Source organism: Myxocyprinus asiaticus, chromosome 48 (genome assembly GCF_019703515.2).
Source record: "Myxocyprinus asiaticus isolate MX2 ecotype Aquarium Trade chromosome 48, UBuf_Myxa_2, whole genome shotgun sequence".
In the NCBI taxonomy this organism is placed as follows: domain Eukaryota; kingdom Metazoa; phylum Chordata; class Actinopteri; order Cypriniformes; family Catostomidae; genus Myxocyprinus; species Myxocyprinus asiaticus.
Window position 1 is genome coordinate 2,578,607 of NC_059391.1, and position 25,050 is coordinate 2,603,656.

At 44.5% G+C, this 25,050-nt stretch overlaps 1 protein-coding gene across 2 annotated transcripts in view; it reads left to right on the forward strand.

Moving 5' to 3' along the window:
• LOC127437228 (anoctamin-3-like) overlaps positions 1-25,050 on the forward strand; it is a 181,882-nt gene that overhangs the window by 109,809 nt on the left and 47,023 nt on the right. For both annotated transcript variants that reach the window (XM_051692036.1, XM_051692037.1), the window contains 2 exons: positions 18,929-19,011; positions 24,479-24,619. In XM_051692036.1, the coding sequence (XP_051547996.1) occupies positions 18,929-19,011; positions 24,479-24,619 (224 nt within the window). The remainder of the gene's footprint in view (positions 1-18,928; positions 19,012-24,478; positions 24,620-25,050) is intronic.

Here is a 25,050-nt window from a genome sequence, read left to right on the forward strand (position 1 = left end):
TCTCCCCAAAAAGAGTGGAATTTGTTAACCGACTGGGAGCCATAAGTGTCCACGTCAGGGGGTGTCGCTCCCAAGGGGAAGACACCGTGGAGACCATACCCCACCCCCCCAAAAAAGGGGGTCCCATGGTAGGTCCTACCCGAAGGGGAAGGAGTTTCTACAAAGCATGGCGACCGTGGGCGGAGGGGCCTCTACCCAAGGAAGACACAGTTTACTGACAGGGAAACGATTTTGCGGAAAATATCACATGGGGCTGCCTTCGAGGAACCAGCTCATTAGCGCACGTACTGGGCTGGAAGCAATTTTTCCGCAAACTCAACTGCCACAGGGCTAAGGAGGAAATCATCACAGTCTGTGAACACGACTGGGAGTCAAGAGCGCATGTCTTCACCTCGAAGGAGGGGAAAGGCATTATGCGCAAGTGGTACACCTGGCCAGCTGTCCCGGAAATTACCTGCTCGTGCCTGCCATTATACGGGACGAGACCGGCTCAACCCGGAGATTGTAGAACCACACAAAGGTGTTGGGTGCTGCCCAGCCCGCTGCTCTGCAGATGTCTGCCAAAGAGGTGCCACTGGCCAGTGAGAGATCCTCTGTTTGGAGACAGCACTTCCTTTCCGCTGTCCACCAAAGCAGACAAAGAGCTGCTCGGAGCTTCTAAAGCTCTACGTGTGATCCAAATAGATGCGTAAAGCTCGCACCGGACACAGCAACACCAAGGCTGGGTCTGCCTCCTCCTGGGGCAGCACTTGCAGGTTCACCACCTGATCCCTAAAAGGAGTCGTGGGAACCTTGGTCACATAGCCCGGTCGGGGTCTCAGGATCACATGAGAGTAACCCGGACCGAAATCCAGGCACGATTCACTGACAGAGAACGCCTGCAGGTCCCCTACCCTCTTGATATAAGTGAGCACAGTCAGGAGGGCAGTCTTCAAGAGAGTGCCTTAAGCTCAGTTGACTCCAAGGGCTCAAAGGGAGCTCCCCGTAGACTACAGAGAGGTCACATGAGGGGACGAGGCGCAGTCTGGAGGGATTCAACCTCCTAGTGCCTCTCAGGAACCTGATGATCAAGTCATGCTTCCCCAAGTACTTTCCATCTGCTGCATCATGATGAGCCGAAATAGCGGCTACATACACCTTTAAGGTGGAGGGGGACAGCTGCCCCTCCAGCCTCTCCTGCAGGAAGGAAAGCACCGATCCGATTGCACATCTCTGGGGGTCTTCGAATGCATACTTGCGTAGTCCAGGGGGCCAGCTGTGTGCCAGCACGTCTATACCAAGGGGTGCCTCGGTCAGGTCGTACCAAAGCGGGCAGTGGGAGGATTCCCGGGAAGCAAACAGGTCTACCTGTACTCGACCGAATCGACTCCAAATTAGCTGGACCACCTGTGGGTGGAGTCTCCACTCTCCTCTGAGCATAACCTGTTGTGACAATGCATCCACCGCGGTGTTGAGGTCGCCCAGCATGTGAGTTGCTCACAGCGACTTGAGGCGCTGCTGACTCCAGAGGAGGAGACGGCGGGCGAGTTGTGACATGCAACGGGAGCGTAGACTGCCTTGATGGTTGATATACGCTACCGTTGCTGTGTTGTCTGTCCGGACCAACACGTGCTTGCCCTGGATCAATGGCAAGTACCTCCGCAGGGCGAGCAGTACTGCCAAAAACTCTAGGCAGTTGATGTGCCAATGCAGTCCAGGAGCCAGCGGCTGTGTGCCCGTTGCATACGGCGCCCCAGCCCATCTTGGAGGCATCTGTTGTAACCACAACGCGCCTGGAGACCTGCTTTAGGGGAACCCCTGCCCGTAGAAATGAAAGGTCAGTCCAAGGACTGAAGAGGTGGCGACAGATCGGCATGATGGCCATGCAGTGTGTCCCGCAGCGCCATGCCCATCTCGGAACTCGAGTCTGAAGCCAGTACTGAAGTGGTCTCATGTGCATCAACCCGAGTGGTGTGGCTGCCGCTGAGGAGGAGCCTCTGAAAAAGTTTCAGTGGAACCGCTGTCCTCCACCTGAACACCTTCAGACAGTTCAGCACCGATTGTGCATGCTCGTTCATGAGGCACGCCATGATCGGACTGAGTCCAACTCCAAACCGAGAAAAGAGATGCTCTAAACCGGTGAGAGCTTGCTCTTTTCCCAGTTGACCCTAAGCCCCAGCTCTCCAAAATTGTCAATATTGCTGGGATTTTCACACACAACAGTCTCTAGAATTTACTCTGAATGGTGCCAAAAAACCAAAAAACATCCAGTGAGCGGCAGTTCTGCGGATGGAAACGCCTTGTTGATGAGAGAGGTCAGCAGAGAATGGCCAGACTAGTTTGAACTGACAAAGTCTACGGTAACTCAGATAACCGCTCTGTACAACTGTGGTGAGAATAGCATTCGGAGATGTGGGTTGGTGCTGTTTTGGCGGCATGAGGGGGACCTACACAATATTAAGCAGGTGTTTTTTTTCTGATTAACAATTTTTTATTGATTCACATATTAAACACATAAAAACAAAACATATATATACAGAATCAACAATTAACCCCCACTATCACCCCTCCCAATCACCAACCCCACCCTGGCCCACAACAACATGCCAGTGGTGTTACATGATTTTAGACACACACAAATAAATAAAAAAAATTTTTAACAAATAATAATAATCACACATTCAGCAACATCAGATATCCGCCCCATTTCTCCACAAGCAAGTACAATTTTCCCAGTCTTCTAAATGACCCTTCTTCAAAGGCCACCACCCTCCCTATCTCCGAGCACCACTCCTGAAATTAGGGAGCTCCATCCGACCTCCATCCCCTTAAATTATCTGTCTGGTTATAATGACACTGGTTAGGACCCAGCTCTTTATGTGTCTATTCTCAATATCAATGACCACCCCATCACCCAAAATATAGAGTCTGGGGCAAAATGAAACCCGAGTGCCCAGTACATCACACACAAAACTCTGAACCTTCAACCAAAACTTCTGGATCTTAACACACCCCCAAAAGACATGGGTTATGTCTCCACCCTCTGATTGGCATCGCCAGCAGGTGGGTGTGTCTTTAAGACCAAACCCATACAATCTAGTGGGGATCCAATAGAATCGTTGTAAAATATTGAATTGCATAAGGTGCACCCTTGCGCCTCTAGATGCAGACTTGATGTTTTTTAGAATCCTAGCCCACTCTCCCTCCTCCAATACCAAGTTTAAATCTTTCTCCCATAATCTACTGAGAGAAGTTAAAGCTCTGTCCCCCAGACTCTGAATTAGCAGGGAGTAATACACTGATGCCTCATGACCTTTTCCAAAAGCAGTAATCACCACTCCCAGAGTATCTGCCGCTTTAGGGGGGTATGCTACTCCCAAAAATAGTACAGAGCAGGTGACACAGCTTTAAATATCTAAAGAACAGAGATCTGGGAATCCCAAAATGTTGAACCAAATTTTCAAAGGATCTCAAAACTCCACTCTCATATAGGTCACTGAGTGTAGTAATCCCCCTCAAAATCCACTCTGACCAGCATAAAGGAGACTTATTATTACATAATTTGGGGTTTCAGCCATAAGCTCGAGGCAACATTTAAATAAATGTCTGAATTAAACACTCTGGCTCTTTTGTCCATACCGAGTGCAATGCAAGATAACGGGGTGTATTTTAACTTCTCTGGTTAGTTTGATAGAAAGGCTTTGCAATGGCAAAATAGGAGCAAGAACTGAGATCTGGGAACTCAGAGGTGGCTTTTGAAGAAGGGACATTTAGAAGTACAAAACCAGGGAGGGGCTCTCACAGGTGGAAGTGACCAATGAGCCAAATGTCTGAGACCGAACGCATAATAATAAAACAAAATCTTGGGTAGGCCTAGCCCACCTAGGTCAATCGGCCTATGCTGCTTATAGAAATATAATCTGGGACGTTTCCCATTCCAAATGAAGGACTTCGCTATGCTATCAAATTGCTTGAAATAAGAGAGGGGGACATCTATAGGGAGAGACTGTAGCAGGTAGTTGAATTCTGGAATACAATTCATTTTAATAACATTAAAATTCCCAATCATCGATAAATGTAATGAAGCCCACCTGCTCACATCGCTCGAAAACCTTTTTTATTAAAGGGTCAAACTCTTGTAACCAACTCAGTGAATTTCGTCTCCATGGCAGTGATCGATTGACGTATTACAGCAATATCCTCCAAGTCATCAATGACCTTCGTCAGCATTACCAACATGTTCGACAGTTGACACTGAATCTCTTTCACCTCACTGGCCAAATGGAGTCCCGGGCTTTCTGCCTGCTGCTCAGGGGTTTCAGCTTGAGCATGTAAGTGTCTTTTAATGTCTCCAGAGCCCGAGGATTTTGAATTCTTTGACATATTGTCTTCATAGAACAGTTATGGAACAGGGTGTATCGAATCTCAACGGATTATGACACAAAAAGAATTAAAATTAGCAAAGTGCACAAAGCTCGCCGCTCACATGTCAGAACCTCGTATTGCGCCTTGCAACTTCCAAGCAGGTGGTTTTAATGTTGTGGCTGATCGGTGTATAGCTTAGATGAATAGTTCACCCAGAAATTAACATTCTCTCATCTTTTACTCAACCTCAAGCCATCCCAGATATGCATGACTTTCTTTATTCAGCAGAACACAAATGAAGATTTTTAGAAGAATATCTCAGCTCTGTATGTCCATACAATGCAAGTGGATGGTGATCAGCACTTTGAAGCTCCAAAAAGCACAGACAATCTTATTAAAAGTAATCCAGATTCCAGTGGTTAAATTAATGTCTTCTAAAGCCCTACGATTGCTTTGGGTGAGAAACAGATCAATATAGAAGTCCTTTTCACTATAATTGTTTACTTCCGGTCACTCTCCAATGTGCGTCCATCAGGGAATCTGTTCACGCTGCCTCTTGCGTAATTAAAGTGCATTGGCATGTTCACACAAGAACTGAAGCGGTACAACAGGAAGTGCAGCTTGATTTGTTTACAAGAGAACGCTGTTCACAAGCTTCATTGGTTTTGATTTCATTTGAACATGCCAATGCGCTTGTGTCATGCGAGAGGCAGCGTGAACTGATTCCCCTCATGAAAGCGCTTTGAGAGCGACCAGAAATAAAAGTCACTGATCAGACATAATTGAAGTCACTGTCTCTAATGTGCCTCCATTCATTCATGTTGAGATTGAACGGGGGCTTGCATGATATGGAAAGTTTGCAAGTGCACTTGAAATTGTTCCACTTTGCTGTAAAAATTAGGCACTAAAGCGCATAATGTTGTGCAGGAGGCAAGTGTTTATGATTTTGAATGAGCCAGAGCTGGATGTTTCTTTTAGAGTGTGGCACGAGGGAAAAGCGTATATGGCCTACGCAATCACTTGTAATATGAAGTGTTTTGAGTGTGGGCACAAGAGGCTGGTGTGCCCACGCAAGGCTCAGGCTCTGCTGGAAAATCAACATGTGTAGAAATAATTGAGGATGCGGAGAGAGATGTTGGCTCATTCTCTGATATTTCTGATTTAGGCTCACAGATTATCAATTAAACTTACACATTGCAAGAAATAAAAGATTTTTTGGTAAAACAGTGGAAGTGGGAGCTTTTTCCGGATATAGAAAAATAATTGTGTCAATTATGTCACTACAGCGTACTGTAAGTTACGAAGCTTTGAGTAAGAAAAAGAAGTTCTGTCTTAAAAAGATACTGTATCAACAAAGTAATGGAAGGAAAAGGCACAGGGTGCCTTTTATTCTTTGCTTGCTATGTCTGTTTCTGTCCTGTTTTCTTTTTCCATCTTTTTATGGGGCTATTACGGGAGGACTCCTTAAATATGAATGGGGGTAGAGACAGAAATAAATTGACAGTTGTTTCTGAATTTTTCAGAATGAATCGGATAGATGTAGCTTTTTTATAGGAAACACACACTAGAAGTGATAATGAGATAGAATGGGGTATGCGGTGGGGAGGAAAGTTTGCCTTAAGCCATGGAACAATCAATACTGCAGAAGTAACTACTTTATTTTCCGGAAATATGAACATAAATATTGTAGCTGTGAATGAGATCTTAAAAGGTCAGATATTGTTAACTCGTGTAGAGTTTGGAGAAATTAAGTTTATATTAATTAATGTTTATGCCCCAAGTAATGGATCTGAGTGAGTGGGCATTTTTTATGAAGACAGAAATTTGATGATAATGTGTGTTGTTGTAGGTGGTGATAGGAAATGTACCACAGATTTAGCAATTGATAGAAATGGAGAAGAGCCCCATAGTTAGTCAAGTATGGTTTTAATGAAAGTAATGAATTAATTAAATGGTATAGATGTGTGGAGAACTTTTAATACAGGAGTTAGACAATATACTTGGCTCAATGTGTCTGATGATCGATTCAGCGGTGCAAGATTAGACAGATTTCACTTGGGTATAATATGGAGCAATAGAGTGATGAATGTTGTTATTTTGCCTAATGTTTTTTCAGACAATCATATGGTAACTTTTGATTTAATATGAGAAATATGTCAAAACCCAATGTTTATTGGCATTTTAACCCTTTCATACGTACCGTCACACATATGTGATGGTAAATAACTGGCCCCCACAGAGTAGTGTCACACATACAGTATGTGTTTCTGTAACAGCCAGTAACATTATAAGCTGCCAGATTCAAATCGGCTTTCACGCCGACACAGGCTGCGCTGGACAAGCGCCTGTAGTTTATATTTGCTCAAACAGTTACTCATACAGTCTTTTCAAGCACATGATAAGTACCACGATAAAAAGTTTACAGCTCATATACACACAGTCAACACATCAAATGCGATCTTCCTCTGATGCGTGCTGCCATGTTTGTTTACATTAGTAGCGGTTGTCACATAAACAGCGACTCAAAGAATCTTTTCAAGTACATAATATGTTTATGTAACAAAAAGCCAAACTGTCACCAAAGTACCATGATAACAGTCCACAGCTAATACGTATATGCACATCCATCACATCTAAACGCAATCTTCCCGTGCACGCAGCCACGTCTACTTATTAGGTGCAGGTGCGGTTTCCATTCACACAAACAGCAACTCAAACTGTCTTTTCAAGCATATGATACTCTTGTTTTCTGAAACAGACAGCCAAACTATCACAAAAGCACCACGATAATAGTTTATATCTCATACTCACAGTGAACACATGCTGAGCGCAATTATCCGATGGACGCAGACACGTCTTTTTACATTAGCGCTTGTCACAGACAGACAGACACACACACACACACACACACACACACACAATGTCTGAGATGTCAAACAGAGCGTAATGCTGATATTATTTTTTTTTATATATAGCTATATATAAACAAAATAAAACAAATACAGCACAGCAGACATAACCCATTTGTTCATATGTTTACTATAGTATATATGGTATTTTTTTTTTAAATGACAAGAAATAAATAATAATAATAATAATACTCTTACACTCTGCCCCCCTCTACCGGCTGTGCAGTGTCACATGCTGAAATAACTCGCTGGGGAATTTAGACCCAACTCATGAAAAGATTCATGTTAAATTGTTACAGGATGCCAGTTTTTGTGAAAACCTTAAATTGTTTTGGAATTACTGGAATATGAAGAAGGATATATTTGAAAAATTCAGTCAGTGCTGGGATGTGGGTAAAGTAAATATAAGACTTTTTTTGTCAAAATTATACCTCTCATTTTACATTGATGGTGAAAGAAGTCAAGAAAATGCAAAGAGACATTGAACTTTTAGAATGAGACTTTTTGAATAATAATGGAACTGTGCATGAAGATGGTTTTAATAAGAATATGGAGCTTGGGTCATTACTACAGGAGCAATAGGAGGGAGCGAGGATAAGGGCAAGATTATGCCTCTTTAAAGACATGGATGTTCCCAGCACACACACACACACACACACACACACACACACACACACACACACACACACATATATATATATATATATATATATATATATATATATATATATATATATATATATATATATATACACACACACACACACACTGGCGGCCAAAAGTTTGGAATAATGTACAGATTTTGCTCTTATGGAAAGAAACTGATACTTTTATTCACCAAAGTGGCATTCAACTGATCACAATGTGTAATCAGGACATTAATAACGTGAAAAATTACTATTACAATTTGAATTTTTTTTTTCAGAACTTCTTAAACTACTTCAAAGAGTTCTCATCAAAAAATCCTCCACATGCAGAAATGACAGCTTTGCAGATCCTTGGCATTCTAGCTGTCAGTTTGTCCAGATACTCAGGTGACATTTCACCCCACGCTTCCTGTAGCACTTGCCATAGATGTGGCTGTCTTGTCGGGCACTTCTCACGCACCTTACAGTCTAGCTGATCCCACAAAAGCTCAATGGGGTTAAGATCCATAACGTCTCGGTTACTGTCGTAACCTCTGTTCCCTGATGGAGGGAACGAGATGTTGTGTCGATGAAGTGACACTAGGGGTCGCTCCTGGGAGCCCCTGACATCTCTGATCTTTGATAAAAAGCCAATGAGTATTGGCAAGTGGAATTTGCATGCCACTCCCCTGGACATACGGGTATAAAAGGAGCTGAAATGCAACCACTCATTCAGGTTTTGCACCGAGGAGCCGAGACAAGGTCCCGTAGTTCAGTGTTGTGGCAGGAGGGACACAAAGTCTTGTTCCCTCCATTGGGGTACGGAGGTTACGACAGTAACGAGACATTCCCCTTCTGTCACTCACTCGACGATGTGTCGATGAAGTGACACTAGGGGTCCCTATACAAAACGGCATGACTACTGAACTGTGTTACGTGGACTAGCGGGGTGAGACGGGCAGACCTCTGTGTGCCTTGTAGCCAGCGCACCCGGCCATCACGTAACCTCCCCCAACGCTCTTGGGGGCGTCAAACGGTTCCCGGCACCTCAGGGACAAGTCGACTACACACAAAAAATGAGGACCAGCTGGCCCAGCTGCGGCCTTTTCTCTTTTTTTCTCCCCAGTGTTGTGGCTTCTGCCACCTCTGTGAAACATCACTCTTGAAGTCTTGGGGTTTTGATGCCAGAAGATAGACTTTATTATCAGAGATAAAAAAGCTGAGTTGCTCCCAGCACAACTGAACTTTCAGTGTTCAAACATGCCTATATACACATATCCACCAGGGCGTGACCAATACACTCCATACATTTTGTTCTGTGTCTTCAGTCTGTTATTTTTAACAAAGGAACAGGAAACTATTTGAAGGAGGCCTCACCATCCGGAACCTCTTTAAGGGCTTATCCTATATTTTCCCTTGTGTCAAAACATGAGACTCAAGTTTACTTTATATGAGTACCATATGTGAGCACACATTCCCTTTTAAGAGGGCCTCATTTTCACAGGCCTCTACACGCAAACTCACACAGTAAAACACATGCTTGACCATCAGAAATAATTGTAGAATAGAATGGCTATATTTACATTGATTATACTTGATTAATTTGTGTTTAACTTGATAGAAAATATTCCACACCAAAAGGAACGAAATCGTTCATCTGGGGGCCATATAAGGTCCATGTCGGGGGTGTCCCTCCAAAGAGGAGGACACCACGGAGACCACATCCCACCCAGGGGGGAGGGGGGGGGCTTTCAAGTGGAAATATGTCACATGGTCTAGTCGGAAGCACATCATGAGGAAGGGTCCCATGGTAGGTCCTACCCAAGGGGGGAGGAGTTTCTACAGACACAGGGTAGAGGGGCATCTGCCCAAGGAAGACGCGGTTTACCAACGGGGAAACCACTTTGCGGAAAATACATCATATGGGGTTACCAATGGGGTAACCAGCACATGTGGAGCACCTACCCCAGTACAGGGCCTAATTAGCACACATACTGGGCCAGTGGCGAGTTTCTCCAAAAACCCGCCAGCCACAGGGCTAAGAAGGAAGGACATCCAGGGTCCACACTTTTGTGAATGCGACTGGGAGAAAGAACACACATCTTCGCCTCAAGGGAGGGGAAAGGCACTATGCACAAGCAGTACACCTGGCCAGCTGTCCTGAGACTTACCTGTTTGAATCTGACAATACACGGGACGAAACAGGCTCATCCCGGAGGTTGTAGAACCTCGCAAAGGTGTTAGGTGTTGCCCAGCCCACTGCTCTACAAATGTATGCTAGAGAGGTGCCGTTGGTCAGAGCCCAGAAGAATGCTACACCCCTGGTAGAGTGGGCGTGCAGCTCCACGGGGGGGCACATCCTGGGCGTGATATGCCATATTGATGGTGTCAATGACCCAGTGGGTGATCCTCTTCTTGGAGACAGTGCTTCCTTTCCGCTGTCCCCCAGAGCAGACAAAGAGCTGCTCGGAGCTTCTAAAGCTCTGCGTGCAATCCAAGTAGATACGCAAAGCACGCGCCGGATACAGCAATGCCAAGGCTGCGTCTGCCTCCTCCTGTGGCAGTGCTTGCAGATTCACCACCTGATCCCTGAACGGGGTCGTGGGAACCTTGGGCACATAGCCCGGTCGGGGTCTCAGGATCACGTGAGAGTCACCAGGGCCAAAATCCAGGCACAGTTCGCTGACAAAGAATGCCTGCAGGTCCCCTACCCTCTTGATGGAAGTGAGCGCCGTCAGGAGGGCAGTCTTCAAAGAGAGTGCCTTTAACTCTACTGACTCTAGGGGCTCAAATGGAGCTCCCCGTAGACCCTGAAGGATCATGGAGAGGTCCCACAAGGGAACGAGGTGCGGTCTGGGGGGGGTTAACCTCCTCGTGCCTCTCAGGAACCTGACGATCAAGTCGTGCTTCCCCAAATACTTACTGTCAACTGCATCGTGATGTGCTGATATAGCGGCTACATACACCTTCAAGGTGGAGGGGGACAGCCACCCCTCCAGCCTCTCCTGCAGAAAGGAAAGCACTGATCCGACTGCGCATATCTGGGGATCTTTGTGTTGGGAAGAACACCACTTAGCGAACAGACACCACTTCAGAGCCCTGGCCTGAGTGATCGTGTCTACCACTGCCAGTGGTAGGCCACTTAAGTCTTCCGCGTCCCGTCCAAGGGCCAGACATAGAGATTCCAGAGGTCTGTTCGCGGGTGCCAGATGGTGCCCCGTCCCTGAGAAAGAAGGTCCTTCCTCAGGGGAATTCGCGGGGGGGGGGCGCTGTCACGAGGAGCGTGAGGTCCAAGAACCAAGTCCGGGTGGGCCAAAAAGGTGCCACTAGGATGACCTGCTCCTTGTCCTCCCTGACCTTGCACAACGTCTGTGCAAGTAGGCTCACTGGGGGAAATGCATACTTGTGCAGCCCCAGGGGCCAGCTGTGTGCCAATGCATCTGTGCTGAGGGGAGCCTTGGTCAGAGAATACCAGAGCGGCAGTGGGAGGAATCCCGGGAAGCGAACAGGTCCATCTGCGCTTGACCGAATCGACTCCAGATCAGCTGGACGACCTGAAGGTGGGGCCTCACGATGGGGCGGAGCCTGAGGTGCCACTTGTGGCCGTGCCGAATCTAAGGACATCAAAGCACTTACCTGGCTCCTTGTGACTACACCCAGAACGGCCTGGGATGGGGAAGGAAGAAGTGCGTCCTCGTGACTCGTGGAGACCATCACATTGGGAGCAGACTTGTGCCACAGCTGGGCGTGCGGGGGCTGAAGTCCCACTTCCGGGGCGCCGAACCTGCCAGAGAGAAACGGTGTCCGGCGGTCGTGATAACGATGGATGTGAACACCGACTTTGAGGCCCAGGAAGTGAGGGAACTGATCTTTTCTTGACAAAGTGGGTACTGCAGCCTGTTGGGTGAGTTCCTGACTTCCTGGGCTGCCTGTCTCAGGGGCACTTCGAAGCCTTCCTTGGGTTCTTGGCAGCCAGCTGTGAGATGGTTGGCATCTGTTTCCTGCGGGCGGCTCCACGCCGGGGCCAGCCCACTGGGGCAGGCTGCGGCAGAGACAGTGCTACCTCTGCAGGGGGACGCCCTTGGCGATGAGCAGACGGGGTGCGGGGCCTCGAGCCGCGCCGGGGCAGGATATGTTGTATGGCCTCCGTCTGCTTCCTTACTGTCGAAAACTGCCGGGCAAAGTCTCCGACGGCGTCGCCGAATAGGCGAGCCTGGGAGATGGGGGCATCAAGGAATCGAACCTTGTCAGCCTCTCTCGACTCGACCAGGTTGAGCCAAAGGTGGCGTTCCTGGACCACCAAGGTGGACATAGCCTGCCCGAGAGACTGCGCCGTGACCTTCGTCGCCCGGAGGGTGAGGTCGGTCACCGAGCGCAGCTCCTGCATTAATCCTGGGTCAGAACTACCCTCGTGCAGTTCTTTAAGTGCCTTGGCTTGGTGCACCTGCAGGAGAGCCATGGCATGCAGGGCGGAGGCAGCATGTCCAGCAGTGCCGTAGGCTTTAGCCGTCAGTGACAACGTGAGCCTACAGGCCCTGGACGGGAGCCTCCGACGACTCCACCAGGTGGTGGTGCTCTGCAGGCACAAGTGCACCGCGACCGCCTGATCCACCCGAGGAATCGCCGAGTACCCCCTCGCCGCCCCACCGTCGAGGGTAGTGAGAGCGGAGGAGTTCGCGAATCGGGTGCGGGCAGTAAAAGGTGCCTGCCACGACCGCGTTAGCTCCTCATGCACTTCCGGGAAGAAAGTAACGGGGGCGCTCTGGCCCCAGGAACCAATCGTCGAGCCGCGAGGGTTCGGGGGGGAGTGGAAGGTTCCACTCCAGCCCAACACTTACGGCTGCCCGGGCAAGCATGGCTGCCAGCTCCGCGTCCGCCTGTGACTGGACCACTGTACCAGATGGTGGGAGTCGAGCCCGCTCTCCGATGCTGCAATGGATATCTCATCCTCTTCACGAGTTCTGAACGAGGCCGCAAACCCACCCTGAGATGGGCTCGCGGTCTCATCCCAGAATCTGGCCGGGGCATACGAGCGTGCAGGGGAATGGGAGGTCCGTGGGGGGTTACCCGTTGGAGAAGCTCCCATTGAAGTCCCCAAATCGCCCCCAGTGCTAACCCACTCAGCCTCATACCCGAAGGTAGAAGGACCGAGACGGGGAGCCCCTGGGGTGGCTTTCTTTCTGAAGAAAATTCAGAAAGAAGAAAGAAAGCCACAACAGCAACGTAGCCATGGTCATGTTCTCGCAATGAGGACATGAACCATCCATGAACGATGTCTCCGCATGGGAAGCACCCAAACATGAGATTGTGAGCGATTGTGGCCGTCAGAAGCGGAGAGATAGCAACAGCAACCAGGAAGGTCGCAACCTGCCAGTCTATTGCATACTGTGGCAACTCAAAAAACAAACACAAAGACAATGTTAAGCTTCATTTAATGAACCAAATAGCTTTCAGCTATGTTTGATATAATGGCAAGTTATTTTCTAGTACCAAATTAGCAATTTAGCATGATTACTCAAGGATAAGGTGTTGGTGTGATGGCTGCTGGAAATCTGGGCTGTCTAGGTTTGATCAAAAATTACTTTATTCAAATAGTGATGGTGCTGTTTTTTACATCACTAATGTCCTGACTATACTTTGTGATCAGCTGAATGCCACTTTGGTGAATTAAAGTACCAATTTCCTTCGTAAACAGCAAAATCTGTACATTATTCCAAACTTCCACCTTATTCGAGCCCGAGTCGAGTCCGAGTCCAAAAGGGGCCGAGTCTAACTTAAGACAGAGTCCATAACAGGCTGAGTCCAAGTCGAGTCCGAGTCCCAATGAATCTGATCATGAATCTGAATTAAAACTGTAACCATAAACTCAACATCAATATTTTAAGCTTATTTTAAACTTCACAATTAAGAAAAACAGTTCCCTATCTGTCACTCACTCGACGTTGGTGTCGATGTAGTGACACTAGGGGTCACTCTTGGGAGCCCGAGACACCTCTGGTCTTTGATAAAAGGCCAATGAAAATTGGCGTGTGGTATTTGCATGCCACTCCCCCGAACATACGGGTATAAAAGGAGCTGGTATGCAACCACTCATTCAGATTTTCTCTTCGGAGCCGAACGGTCATGCTCATTGAGCTGAATACTACTGTTCATTCACCTGCTGGATCTGACGGCGCATTTCAGCGGCTTCTCCCTCCTCTGCACTGGTGCACTGCAGAGAACGCCCCTGGGCGCTTCGGCAGAAAAACTAGAGAGTATATTTTCTGAAAGAGCATTTTTCCCCTCTAAAAGAGTATATATTTCTCTAAAAGAGCGCACACACGGAACGTCTTTTTAAAGACGCGTCTTTTTAAAGATGCTTTTCCGATTGTGTGTTATTCCTGGTTGTGCTCGTTATCTCTCGCCTTCTAACGGTCACGATCACTGTCTTTCGTGTCTGGGCACTGCTCACGCGGAGACAGCGTTCGTGGATGGTCACATTCTCATTGCGAGAATGTGTCCATGGCAACGTTGTGGTCGCGGCTCGCCTTCGTAAGGAAGCGAGCCACCCCAGAGGCTCCCGCCTCGGTCCTTTTACCCACGGGTTTGAGGCCAGCGCGGCTAGCACTGGGGGCGATTTGGGGACCCCAATGGGACCGCCTCCGCCGGGTATCCCCCCGCGGACCTCCCATTCCCCAGCACGCTCGTCTGCCCCGATCGGGCTTCCAGGTGAGTCCGCCGGCTCGTCTCACGGCGAGTTCGACCTCTTATTCGGAGCCCGCGAAAGTGATGAGCTCTCGAGCGCAGCATCGGAGAGCGGGCTCGTCCAGTCGGAAGCCTCGGCTGGGCTCCTCCCTTCGGGGTCGATCGCCCAGTCACAGGCTGACGCGGAGATGATGACATGCTTTCCCGAACAGCCGCGAGCGTCGGTTAGAGTGGATTTCACCGCTCTTCCCTGAACCCTCGCGGCTCTGTGATTGGTTCCTGGGCTCGCGGCGCCGCTCAAAGCCACGCCCCGCCCCGTTCCTTTCTTCCCGGAAGTGCATGAAGAGCTGACAAGATTGCGGGAGGCACCTTTTACTGCCCGGTCCCGATCTTTTCAGCTTCCCCGCTCTCACTACCCTCGATGGTGGGGCGGCCAAGGGTTATTCGGCAATTCCCCGGTGGATAAAGGCGCTCGCGGTGCACCTATGCCCGCAGAGCGCCGCCACCTGGCGTGGGTGCCCAAAGCCCCCGTCCAAGGCCTGTAGGTTTACGTCGTCTCTGACGGTCAAAGCCTACGGCGCTGCTGGACAAGCCGCCTCCGCCCTGCACACCATGGCTCTCCTGCAAGTCCGCCAAGGCGCTAAAGGAACTGCACGAGGGTAGTTCCGCCCCGGGATTGATGCAGGAACTGCGCTCGGCGACCGACCTCACTCTCCGAGCGACGGAGATCACGTCGCGGTCTCCCGGGCGGACGATGGCCACACTAGTGGTCCAGGAGCGCCACCTTTGGCTCAACCTGGTCGAGATGGGTGAGGCCGACAGGACACGATTCCTTGCTGCCCCCATTTTCCAGGCGGGCCTATTCGGCGACACTGTCGAGGACTTTGCCCAGCAGTTCTCGATGGTAGAGCAGTAGATGGATGCTAGCCGGCTTGTCCTGCCCCGGCGTGGCTCAAGATCCCCCCATCTACTCATCGCCGAGGACGTCCCCCTGCGGTGACTGCACCGGCTCCGCCGCAGCCCGCCCCTCCGGCCCGGCCCCGGCGTGGAGCCCACCGTAGGAAGCCGACGCCACCCGTCTCACAGCCGGCACCGAAGAACCCACGGAGGTCTTCGAAGCACCCCTGAGACGGGCGACCCAGGGACAACGAAACCCGCTGCTCTGGAGCTGGTAAGCAGATCTTCTTTTTGTTACCTTTTGCATTTAATTGCGCTGCATGCCCAAGTGGCTGCAGTACTCAAGAGCTCCGCAAGAGTGGTTTCCTTGTTCCCTGGGTCAGATATTCGGTGTGTACGGCTGGCATCACGACCACCGTCCACCACTCCATTTGGCAGGTTGGCGCTCCAGCGGCGGTCTCCCGCCCTGAGCTCCCAGCTGTGGCACAAATCCGCCCCCGATGTGACAGTCTCCACGGGTCATGAGGACAGGCCTCTTCCTCCCCCGTCCCAGGCTGTTCCGGGGGTGGTCACAAGGAGCCAGGTAAGTGCTTCGATGTCCTCGGACTCAGCACGGCCATAATGTGGTGTGGCACCTCAAGCTCCGCCCCGCCGCGAGGCCCCACCCGCCGGTACATCCGATGACGTTGTCCCTTTGGTCCCCCTTGCGCGGAACTCGGGTGCATGGCTTGCGCTTTCCAGTCCGTCGCGAGGGCTGGTCCGGACCGTCCGACTCGGCTGCACGATTTACTTCGCTGGGCTATGAGGCACACAGCAAGTCTGCCCACCACACACCGCCAGTTCACGTAACACAGTTCAGCCTTGTGGCGTTTTGTATAGGGACCCCTAGTGTCACTACATCGACACCAACATCGAGTGAGTGACAGATAGGGAACGTCATGGTTACTGGTGTAACCTCCGTTCCCTGATGGAGGGAACGAGACGTTGGTCCCTCCTGCCACAACGCTGAACTACCCGCTGAAATGGCCGGACCTAATATCGGCTCCTCAGCGTAAAACCTGAATGAGTGGTTGCATACCAGCTCCTTTTATACCCGTATGTTCGGGGGAGTGGCATGCAAATACCACTCGCCAATTTTCATTGGCCTTTTATCAAAGACCAGAGGTGTCTCGGGCTCCCAAGAGTGACCCCTAGTGTCACTACATCGACACCAACGTCTCGTTCCCTCCATCAGGGAACGGAGGTTACACCAGTAACCATGACGTTTGTCAATATAAATGTAACAAAAACACCTCTGTTGCATTTCATATATATATTTTATGATTAGTATCATGCTGAACAAACTTCAAAGTGGTTTCAGAATGAAAGCACATGCTTTAGGCGTATGAAGACAAAACTGTCCTTCAACACACTTCTTATTGTGTTCTGTTGACATTTCAATTATTTGTTGCTTTTTCCCTCCACTCAAACATAGACAAAAGAAAGTGAAAGCTGCGTTAGTCATTACAACCAGAGTTATTATTATTTTGAATTTTAATTTAGTTTTTTTTTTTTTTACTTCATTTTCAATTTGTCCATTCAATTTAGTTTAGTTTTAACTAAAATTATGGGTGAAATAAATGTAATGTAATTTATTAAACTCATTTAATAATGCCCATAAAATTAAACAGAAAATAAAAACAGAAAAGATCAGATACCATTATAAATGTATTTTTTTTCTGCTATACTTCACACTTTTCAATCCTACTGTTGTGTCCAAGTGTAGCCTACTTCCCTAAAGTTAAGATACATTTTTTTATGACAAACTCACCTTGAGCTGACGTGTTGTTCTTTTCACATTATATTTAATATGAATAATAGGTGAATAGAGACTTCTCCCCTCACATGTGTTCTTCATAGTATTTTCTGACTTTTTTGCCATTGAAACGCAAGTGCCAGCTTTACAGGTAACGCATAGAGGCTGCGCTACAAATATATAATGGACTGAGTTGTACAATTTCCATCATGGTCTATTTCATCCGTTATATTAATTTAAATATCCCTAATATGTAGCATATTTGATTTTGTCTCAATATAGTCAACATTTTCAGTTAGAAATGGCTTTGCGTAGTAATGTGAGTCTGATAAAACTTTTGCTCTGTTTAATAATTTGCAGAGTTAGGGAACGTGCTTTTAAAAGTGTACTTACCTTATTGATGTTTCTGGATGAGAGTGGCAGAGCATGTGTGGCGAGTGGCGATCTCTTTCCCGCACACACATACAGCGTGCGCGAGAGAGTTAAAAAAGTACTTTGAAAGAGTGCGTGCTGCTGCTCTCAGCCAGAATAATCGCACGTAAGCACATATATGTGTGAAAACTGATGCGCAGTATCAAATACACAGGATGTATGAGATTACTAACTGTAGAGAGTCTTCATCATTATGAAGACAAAGCCGAATCCTGGACATTTAGAGGCAATTTTGAAATCCCGACCGGATGCTTTTTTCAGGTCTGAATAAGAGGACATGTCTAGGGAAAACAGGATGTATGGTCACCCTATGTTACATAATTTTTTTGTTTGTTTGTTTGTTTTTCATTGCATCACAAATGCCATGGACTCGGCCGGACTCTGAAAAAAAAATCCCCAGTCCGAAAGGCTCGAGTCTGAGTCAAGTCCAAGTAAAAATGCATCTGACAAGTCCAAGTCCATTAAAATTGGACTCCGAGTCCGAACTCGAGTACCCCAACTCTATAGACAATCGCATTAATAAGTAGATGTACATATGTACCTAATAAAGTGGCCACTGAGTGTATTATTAGTAGTAATAGTAAAAGAAATATTAACAGTGGAGACAGGAAAATTCAAATTTACATTGTCAGGTTGGGTCAGAGGCAGGCAAAGTATTCTTCATGAAGAATGACCTGGGTTCAGTTCCTGTGCTGGTATGAATGAATGTACCTATATCTGTACCTGTACCTTTTTATCTAAAAATATTTGCTAATATGTTGTAAATAGAAATTTACACAAATGTAAAAACAGCAATAATTAGAAGAATTTAAGAGCATGGAGAACCATAAATTAATGAGGATTTGTAAATTTACTCTTATAATGTGAAGACAGGGATCTGTGGTGTTAGTTTCAAAACTGGTGTGTTTAGAAATGCATGACAGTTAATCAGTTGTATCTCACCAAGGCTGATATTGAGAATTTTTTTTTTAATCATGTTATATACAGTATTAGGCAATATGTATGAAGACAATAATTTGACATTTTGTTGTTGTTGTTGTTGTTCTTTTTAATTCAATGAATCAGAACCCCCCAAGTCCCTTAAATCTTATTGGGGAGCAGTATATATTTATTATTTTTTTTTTTAGTGTAAGAACATTTTCTGACTGAGCAGCCCCTTAGTCACCTTACTGATTTCACAGCAGACCTGACCTGAAAATGGCTTTGTTCATATCTTATTGTTTACTCATCTGTCATCACAGCCACTGTGTTCCTTGAGTTCTGGAAGAGGAGGAGGGCAGAGCTAACGTACGACTGGGATTTGATTGACTGGGAGGAGGAGGAGGTGAGCTTACCTTCCTGTTATAACTGAAATGGTGATGCCTAATGTAATTGTTTCTCAAAAACACAATCAGAAATATCACAGTCTTTTGAGACCTGGGTCATTCCTGCAATACGGTGCCTTTTCGGCTGTGAAAGTATTTTTATGTTTCATCATTAAAGGGACACGTTCATGATTGTTATAAGTCATGCAAGTCAAGCAAAATGACTTAAACATTCAGATGCCCATCCAGTTAGGTGGGCAGGGTCAGAGTGGACAATCGGTGGGTAAAATTATATATATATATATATATATATATATATATATATATATATATACACACATTAGGGCTGTGAATCGATCACATTTCTTTAACTAATTAATCACCCAGATTTCTGTGATTGATCACGATTAATCACGATGAAATTATGGTACATGATACATTACATTTAGAAAATCATCATAAATGTATTTACTTTATACCTTGTCTCAAAGAACTTGGTTAGTCATCATTTATTTTAATTATTTAAATATGTACGTGTTAAAATGTTCTTTTTTAGTTAATTAGTTAATTAGTTAATTAGGCAAATTTTTACAGGTATAAATCTTTGATACATGTATATGTATGCATGCCATAAAATCAGTGGACACTATGTTAATTGTGTTATTATATATATATTATTATTATTATTATTATTTTTATTTTTATTTTTTTAATACGTTAAAAAATATTTATTGCATATATTTCTCAGCCCTAATATATAAGGGCTGAGAAATGTATGCCATTAATATTTTTTGTTTAACGTGTTAAAATGTATTTTATGGCAAGTCTACTGACAATTGACAATTTGTTTTTTTTTTTCATTTGATTTGAAAATCCTGAAAATTCCCAGCACAATGTCATTTCCAGCACATTCTGTATTGTGTTTTAATGTTTTTGAAATAAAACTGCGATTAAAATGAAAAAGCTAGTTTCATAGCTTACATTTTATGTATCCTTAATACACACAATTATTTATTATTTTCACACTTTTTGAGTAATTTGGATAAATTACAGCCTGAATTGAAATGACCCCCAATTAAAATCTTCAGCTCACAAGTGATATTAAGCTTGATTTTTTGTTGTGTTCTCCAAACATCATTTGTCTCATATTTCATCTCAAGCATGCTTTTCACTGACACTGTCCACTTGGTTAACAAGTACACTAACTTTTGACAAATCTTAATTAGGGGCAAAATTGTTGTGGTGTGGTGACATGAAGCCACAACAGTAATAGTTTTTAAATGCATAGAAATCATTTTCACACAATAAATATTGAAATGGGAATGTTTGTCACCTTTTTGTTTAGGTGTTGTAATTGTTTTTCAATTTAAAAAGAAAATAGCCAAAAACAAGAAAAAAAATCTTTCATTCGTGCATATAAACCAAGTTTATAACTTGAATATTTGTTTTGCACATGTGGGTGGGCCTGACACTCCTGTTTCCACTGATTGGTCAACGTGCACCACCATCCTCAACCCCGTTCATAGAAAATTCGAGTTCACCAAGTTCAAGTTTGCAGATAGATTCTAATCATTTTAATGAAGAACATTAATATCGCTTAGAAAAATCTTCTGACTGCTGCATGCTTATTGCAATCTCATCAAGCAATGGACACCTGGATACAACAACAATTGAGTGCGCCAACTCGTTTTTGTCACCGCGGGATGGGCTGGCACTGCTTTTTTATTGGATACTGTGCATAGACCTAACTGGAACTAAATATACTTTGTTATCTGGTCATTATTGCTATTGTTATTATTAATAATGATCATTAAATCAACCCAGTAATTGCTGGGCAAACATAACGAGAAACATAAATGCTCATTGGATGTGAATTAGCCTTGCAGGAGTAGGAGTAGGCCTAGATGATAGAAAATCTTAGGACCATGGGATTTTTTGAGGGTAGGGGCTCAGTCCTCATTGTTTGTGTATTATTATTTACTTTATTCTCTCTTTCAATTTGTTTTCATTCGTAGTTACACCTTTTGCTTGTAGTGTCAAGTTCATTGTCACGAGCCGCACACAGTTCATCACTTAACGTCTATCCATTGAGTTCATGAAATAAAATGCTGCCAAACGCACCCTGCTCCTGATTTACTTTTGCTGACATGCAGTTGAATTTTGATTGGTTTATTTAATTTAAAAAAATTTAAGATCTACCTGGATTTGAACCTGAAAACAGCCCATCGCATTCAAAGCATGAATCCCGGCTTAGTGTAATTAAGTTACTGATCATCTGTTTTATTCAACTTTTTTGTATCGAAAAGGTAAATGTAGTATACCAAAAGTGTATTTAAAGTGTAGCCTAGATCATCCAAACTGAATCACGTTACTTCAAGCCAAAAATCTAAGGCACTCACATGAGGTAGGCTATAGGCAATATAGCCTACCTAATTTTGGGGCAATAATATTAAAACTATAATCAAATTGTGGCTGGAAGAGCCTTTATCATGTACAACAATTGTTTTACTTAATTCCCATTAAGTTTTAAACACATTCGCTGTCCATAAAATAAAATATTTTATTGTGTAGCCTATTGGTTGAACGCATATAGTGAAGGTATCCTGTATGTATGCAGATCGTAAAGATCAGATGTTAAAGAGAGATAACTGCATAAAAGATAAGGGTGCCATTTTATTTAATCAGTTCATGGTTAGTTGATGTAGACCTGTCCTAAAAATTATGAAAATTAAAAATGTAAGGATCATTCTGTTCTATTTAACACATATAAGGACACAAATTCACTCCCCCATATTTCACAATAAAAAAGGTATAAAGATGGACATGTCGGGCAAAATCAAGTCCTTCCTGACTGTAGCCATGGCATCCTGCACATCTGAAACCGCAACGCAAGCACTGCATTGACTGTAAGAAAAAAAAATTATTAGAAAAAATGCGCTCGCCGCTTCTCATGTGAAAAGGCTTTTAGTCTGAAGAAAAAGAATGAGGAAAAGCAAATGACATTGCAGGTTGACCAATCAGTAGAAATGGGCGTGTCACGTTCATCCACCTTTGCAAATCAAATAATCAAATGCACACTTATTTTATGTGCTTGAATGAAAAAAAAAACAAGAAATTGAGCTGAATTCTTGTTTTTCTACTTCTTATATCAAATGAAAAAAACTGAAAAATAAAGTTTTTTTTTATAAATTTAACAGATTTCTTTCTATATGAAAAAAGAGTAAATGGTCGGTTTATTGGTTATTCCGTTTAAAAAAAAAAAATAAAAATAAAAAAAAAAGAATTATCCGAAGGTACACGGACCGACAAGGCTAAAATAGTCAAATCTGAACATGAAAAGTATTTGAAAAGTACCAAAATACTATAATTTTAATGAAAAAACAAAAACAAATTCTGTTCAGTTGTAACAAAACAAATAGTAAATCGTTTAAATGTCCATTTGAATAAAAATCAACCCCTGGGACATGAAAGTGCTCGAAGTTGAGGGAGCACCATTTACATTGTTATAATTGCATTAATTTTTAACATTAAGTCAAGGGGAGGCCTGGGTAGCTCAGCGAGTATTGACACTGACTACCACCCCTGGAGTCATGAGTTCAAATCCAGGGTGTGCTGAGTGACTCCAGCCAGGTCTCCTAAGCAACCAAATTGGCCTGGTTGCTAGGGAGGGTAGAGTCACATGGGGTAACCTCCTTGGGGTCGCTATTAGTGGTTCTCACTCTCAATGGGGCGCATGGTAAGTTGTGCGTGGGTCGCGGAGAGTAGCATGAGCCTCCACATGCTGTGAGTCTCCACGGTGTCATGCACAGCAAGCCACGTGATGTGTGGATTCACTGTCTCAGAAGCGGAGGCAACTGAGACTTGTCCTCCACCACCCGGAATGAGGTAACCGTGCCACCACGAGGACCTAGTAAGTAATTGGGCATTCCAAATTGGGAGAAAAGGGGATAACATTTTATTTTTATTTTTTTTTTAAAACAATGTCAAGGGACAAACCTCCACTGTCAGTGTTAAAATTACACATTTACCACAAAGAATACATGTTATTTAGAGAATGTTTTTAAATTGGACTTTTATGCCTAAAGCAGTGTGCAACATTATAAATATATTCTTTTTAACAAGCCATTAAAAATGTTTTCAGTTGAAATTAACATTATAAATAAACCACAACTTGTAATGTGGACTTAAAAGTCACAAAATTGTATGAATGACCCACCTGTTAAATTTAGTGTTTAGTTTGTGAATAAATGGAAGTGGTGTGTGGCCAATCTATGTATGTGCTGTTTGTTATATTTCCTATAGTGTAAATCCAGTTTCATGCTGTGTTCTGTGAGTGTGCCTCTTATTGTATCATGTTGTGTTGTGCATGCTGTGTTTCCTATGTGAATATGACTCACGAATCATGTCATCTCAGCATGTGCAAAGTGTCAGTGAATTGACTGAATTGGTTGTATTCTGAATTGATTGTGTGTGATGCGTGTGTGGGAAACATCCCAAAATCCTTCAGAAACCAAAGCGTTCAGACGTGGCTGATATCCGCTATGCGTCTGGTGTTTGCATTCTGGTTTCTGTATAACAGTGCTTCTCAAACTATGGTTGCATGCCCTGGATATACGTCACATGATCAGTTTACAGTTTTAAAGCAATACATACTCTCAAAATGATAATCTTACCATTATGTCATTTCAAACCCACATTTCATTCTTCAGTGGAACACAAAAGATAAAGCTTTAAAACAACATCCTGCTCTTTTCCATACAGTAAAAGCATACAGTGACTAGGGGCTGTCAAGATAAAAAAAAATAAATAAATAAATAAAAAGAAATCACATGAAGCACCATAAAACTTAAAATTACAAAAATAAATAAATAAAGCAAATTTGGGATAATTCATAAAATTAGTCAATGAGTGTTAAAACAAATAAAATGTAGTTTCTTTCACAAACCAATCATATTGCTTTAGAAGACGTGGGATATAGTGCACAAGTCTTATGGACTACTTTTTATGATGCGTTTGTGTGCTTTTTTGGTGTTTTTTTGTTCTTTTTTTTTTTTTGACAGACGAGGTCATTAAATGATGAGAAGTTATTTTTATATAATAACTCTGTGTTTCAAATCATTAGATTCAAATGCATATCTCATAATTGTCTGATTTGATCAGCAACGGTACTCTGTTTGTAAAGTTTGAGAACTGCTGCTGTATACAGTCCTTCTGCTATAGTTGATTGTCATATTGCTGAATGTACTTTTAACAAATACATACAGTATGTGTGCAGTCAATAGATGTGTATCATGTTGAGGACACTAAAGTGACCATTCATCATTTGGGTCATGTGATCAACCACTGGAGTGACATCATCTCTGGTCTTCATGCCCAGCCACAGCAGATGATGATGCTGAACATCTGTGTGTGATGAGATTCATTTATGAAACTGTGAAAAGATCTCCAAGCTAATGTTTTATAAAATAATGTTGTGTTTTTGAAAAGGAGAACCTACGGCCGCAGTTTGAAGCCAAATACTCTCGTAAGGAGCGAGTGAATCCCATCTCAGGAAAACCAGAGCCCTTCCAGCCCTTCACAGATAAACTCAGCCGTCTCATGGTGTCTGTTTCTGGTATATTCTTTATGGTAGGTGTCGCATTATACACCATAAAAAGTATCATAAAAGTAGTCCATACAACTAGTGCTTGTTTATTGAAGCCATACAATAGCTTTGTATTAAGAACAGACCAAAATTGAAGCCGTTATTCACTTATAATCCCAGTTTACACAAATTCATTGTGACGACTCAACCAGACTGTACCATATCGGTCGCAGCGACGTACCAAATTACATTGCGTCAGCGTGACTTTCTGAATCCCATATTCGTCGTGGTGACCCCAGAAAGCATACGTACATCTCTGAGATGTATGTTTTAGATCTTTTTAACTGGAAAGCATCATAATCTAATAAAAATCTGCTAAACATCTTTACAAACATTCTAAATCATAAACATCTCAACTGGAGATCTTCTGGGGGGGCCTGGGTAGCTCAGCGAGTATTGATGCTGACTACCACCC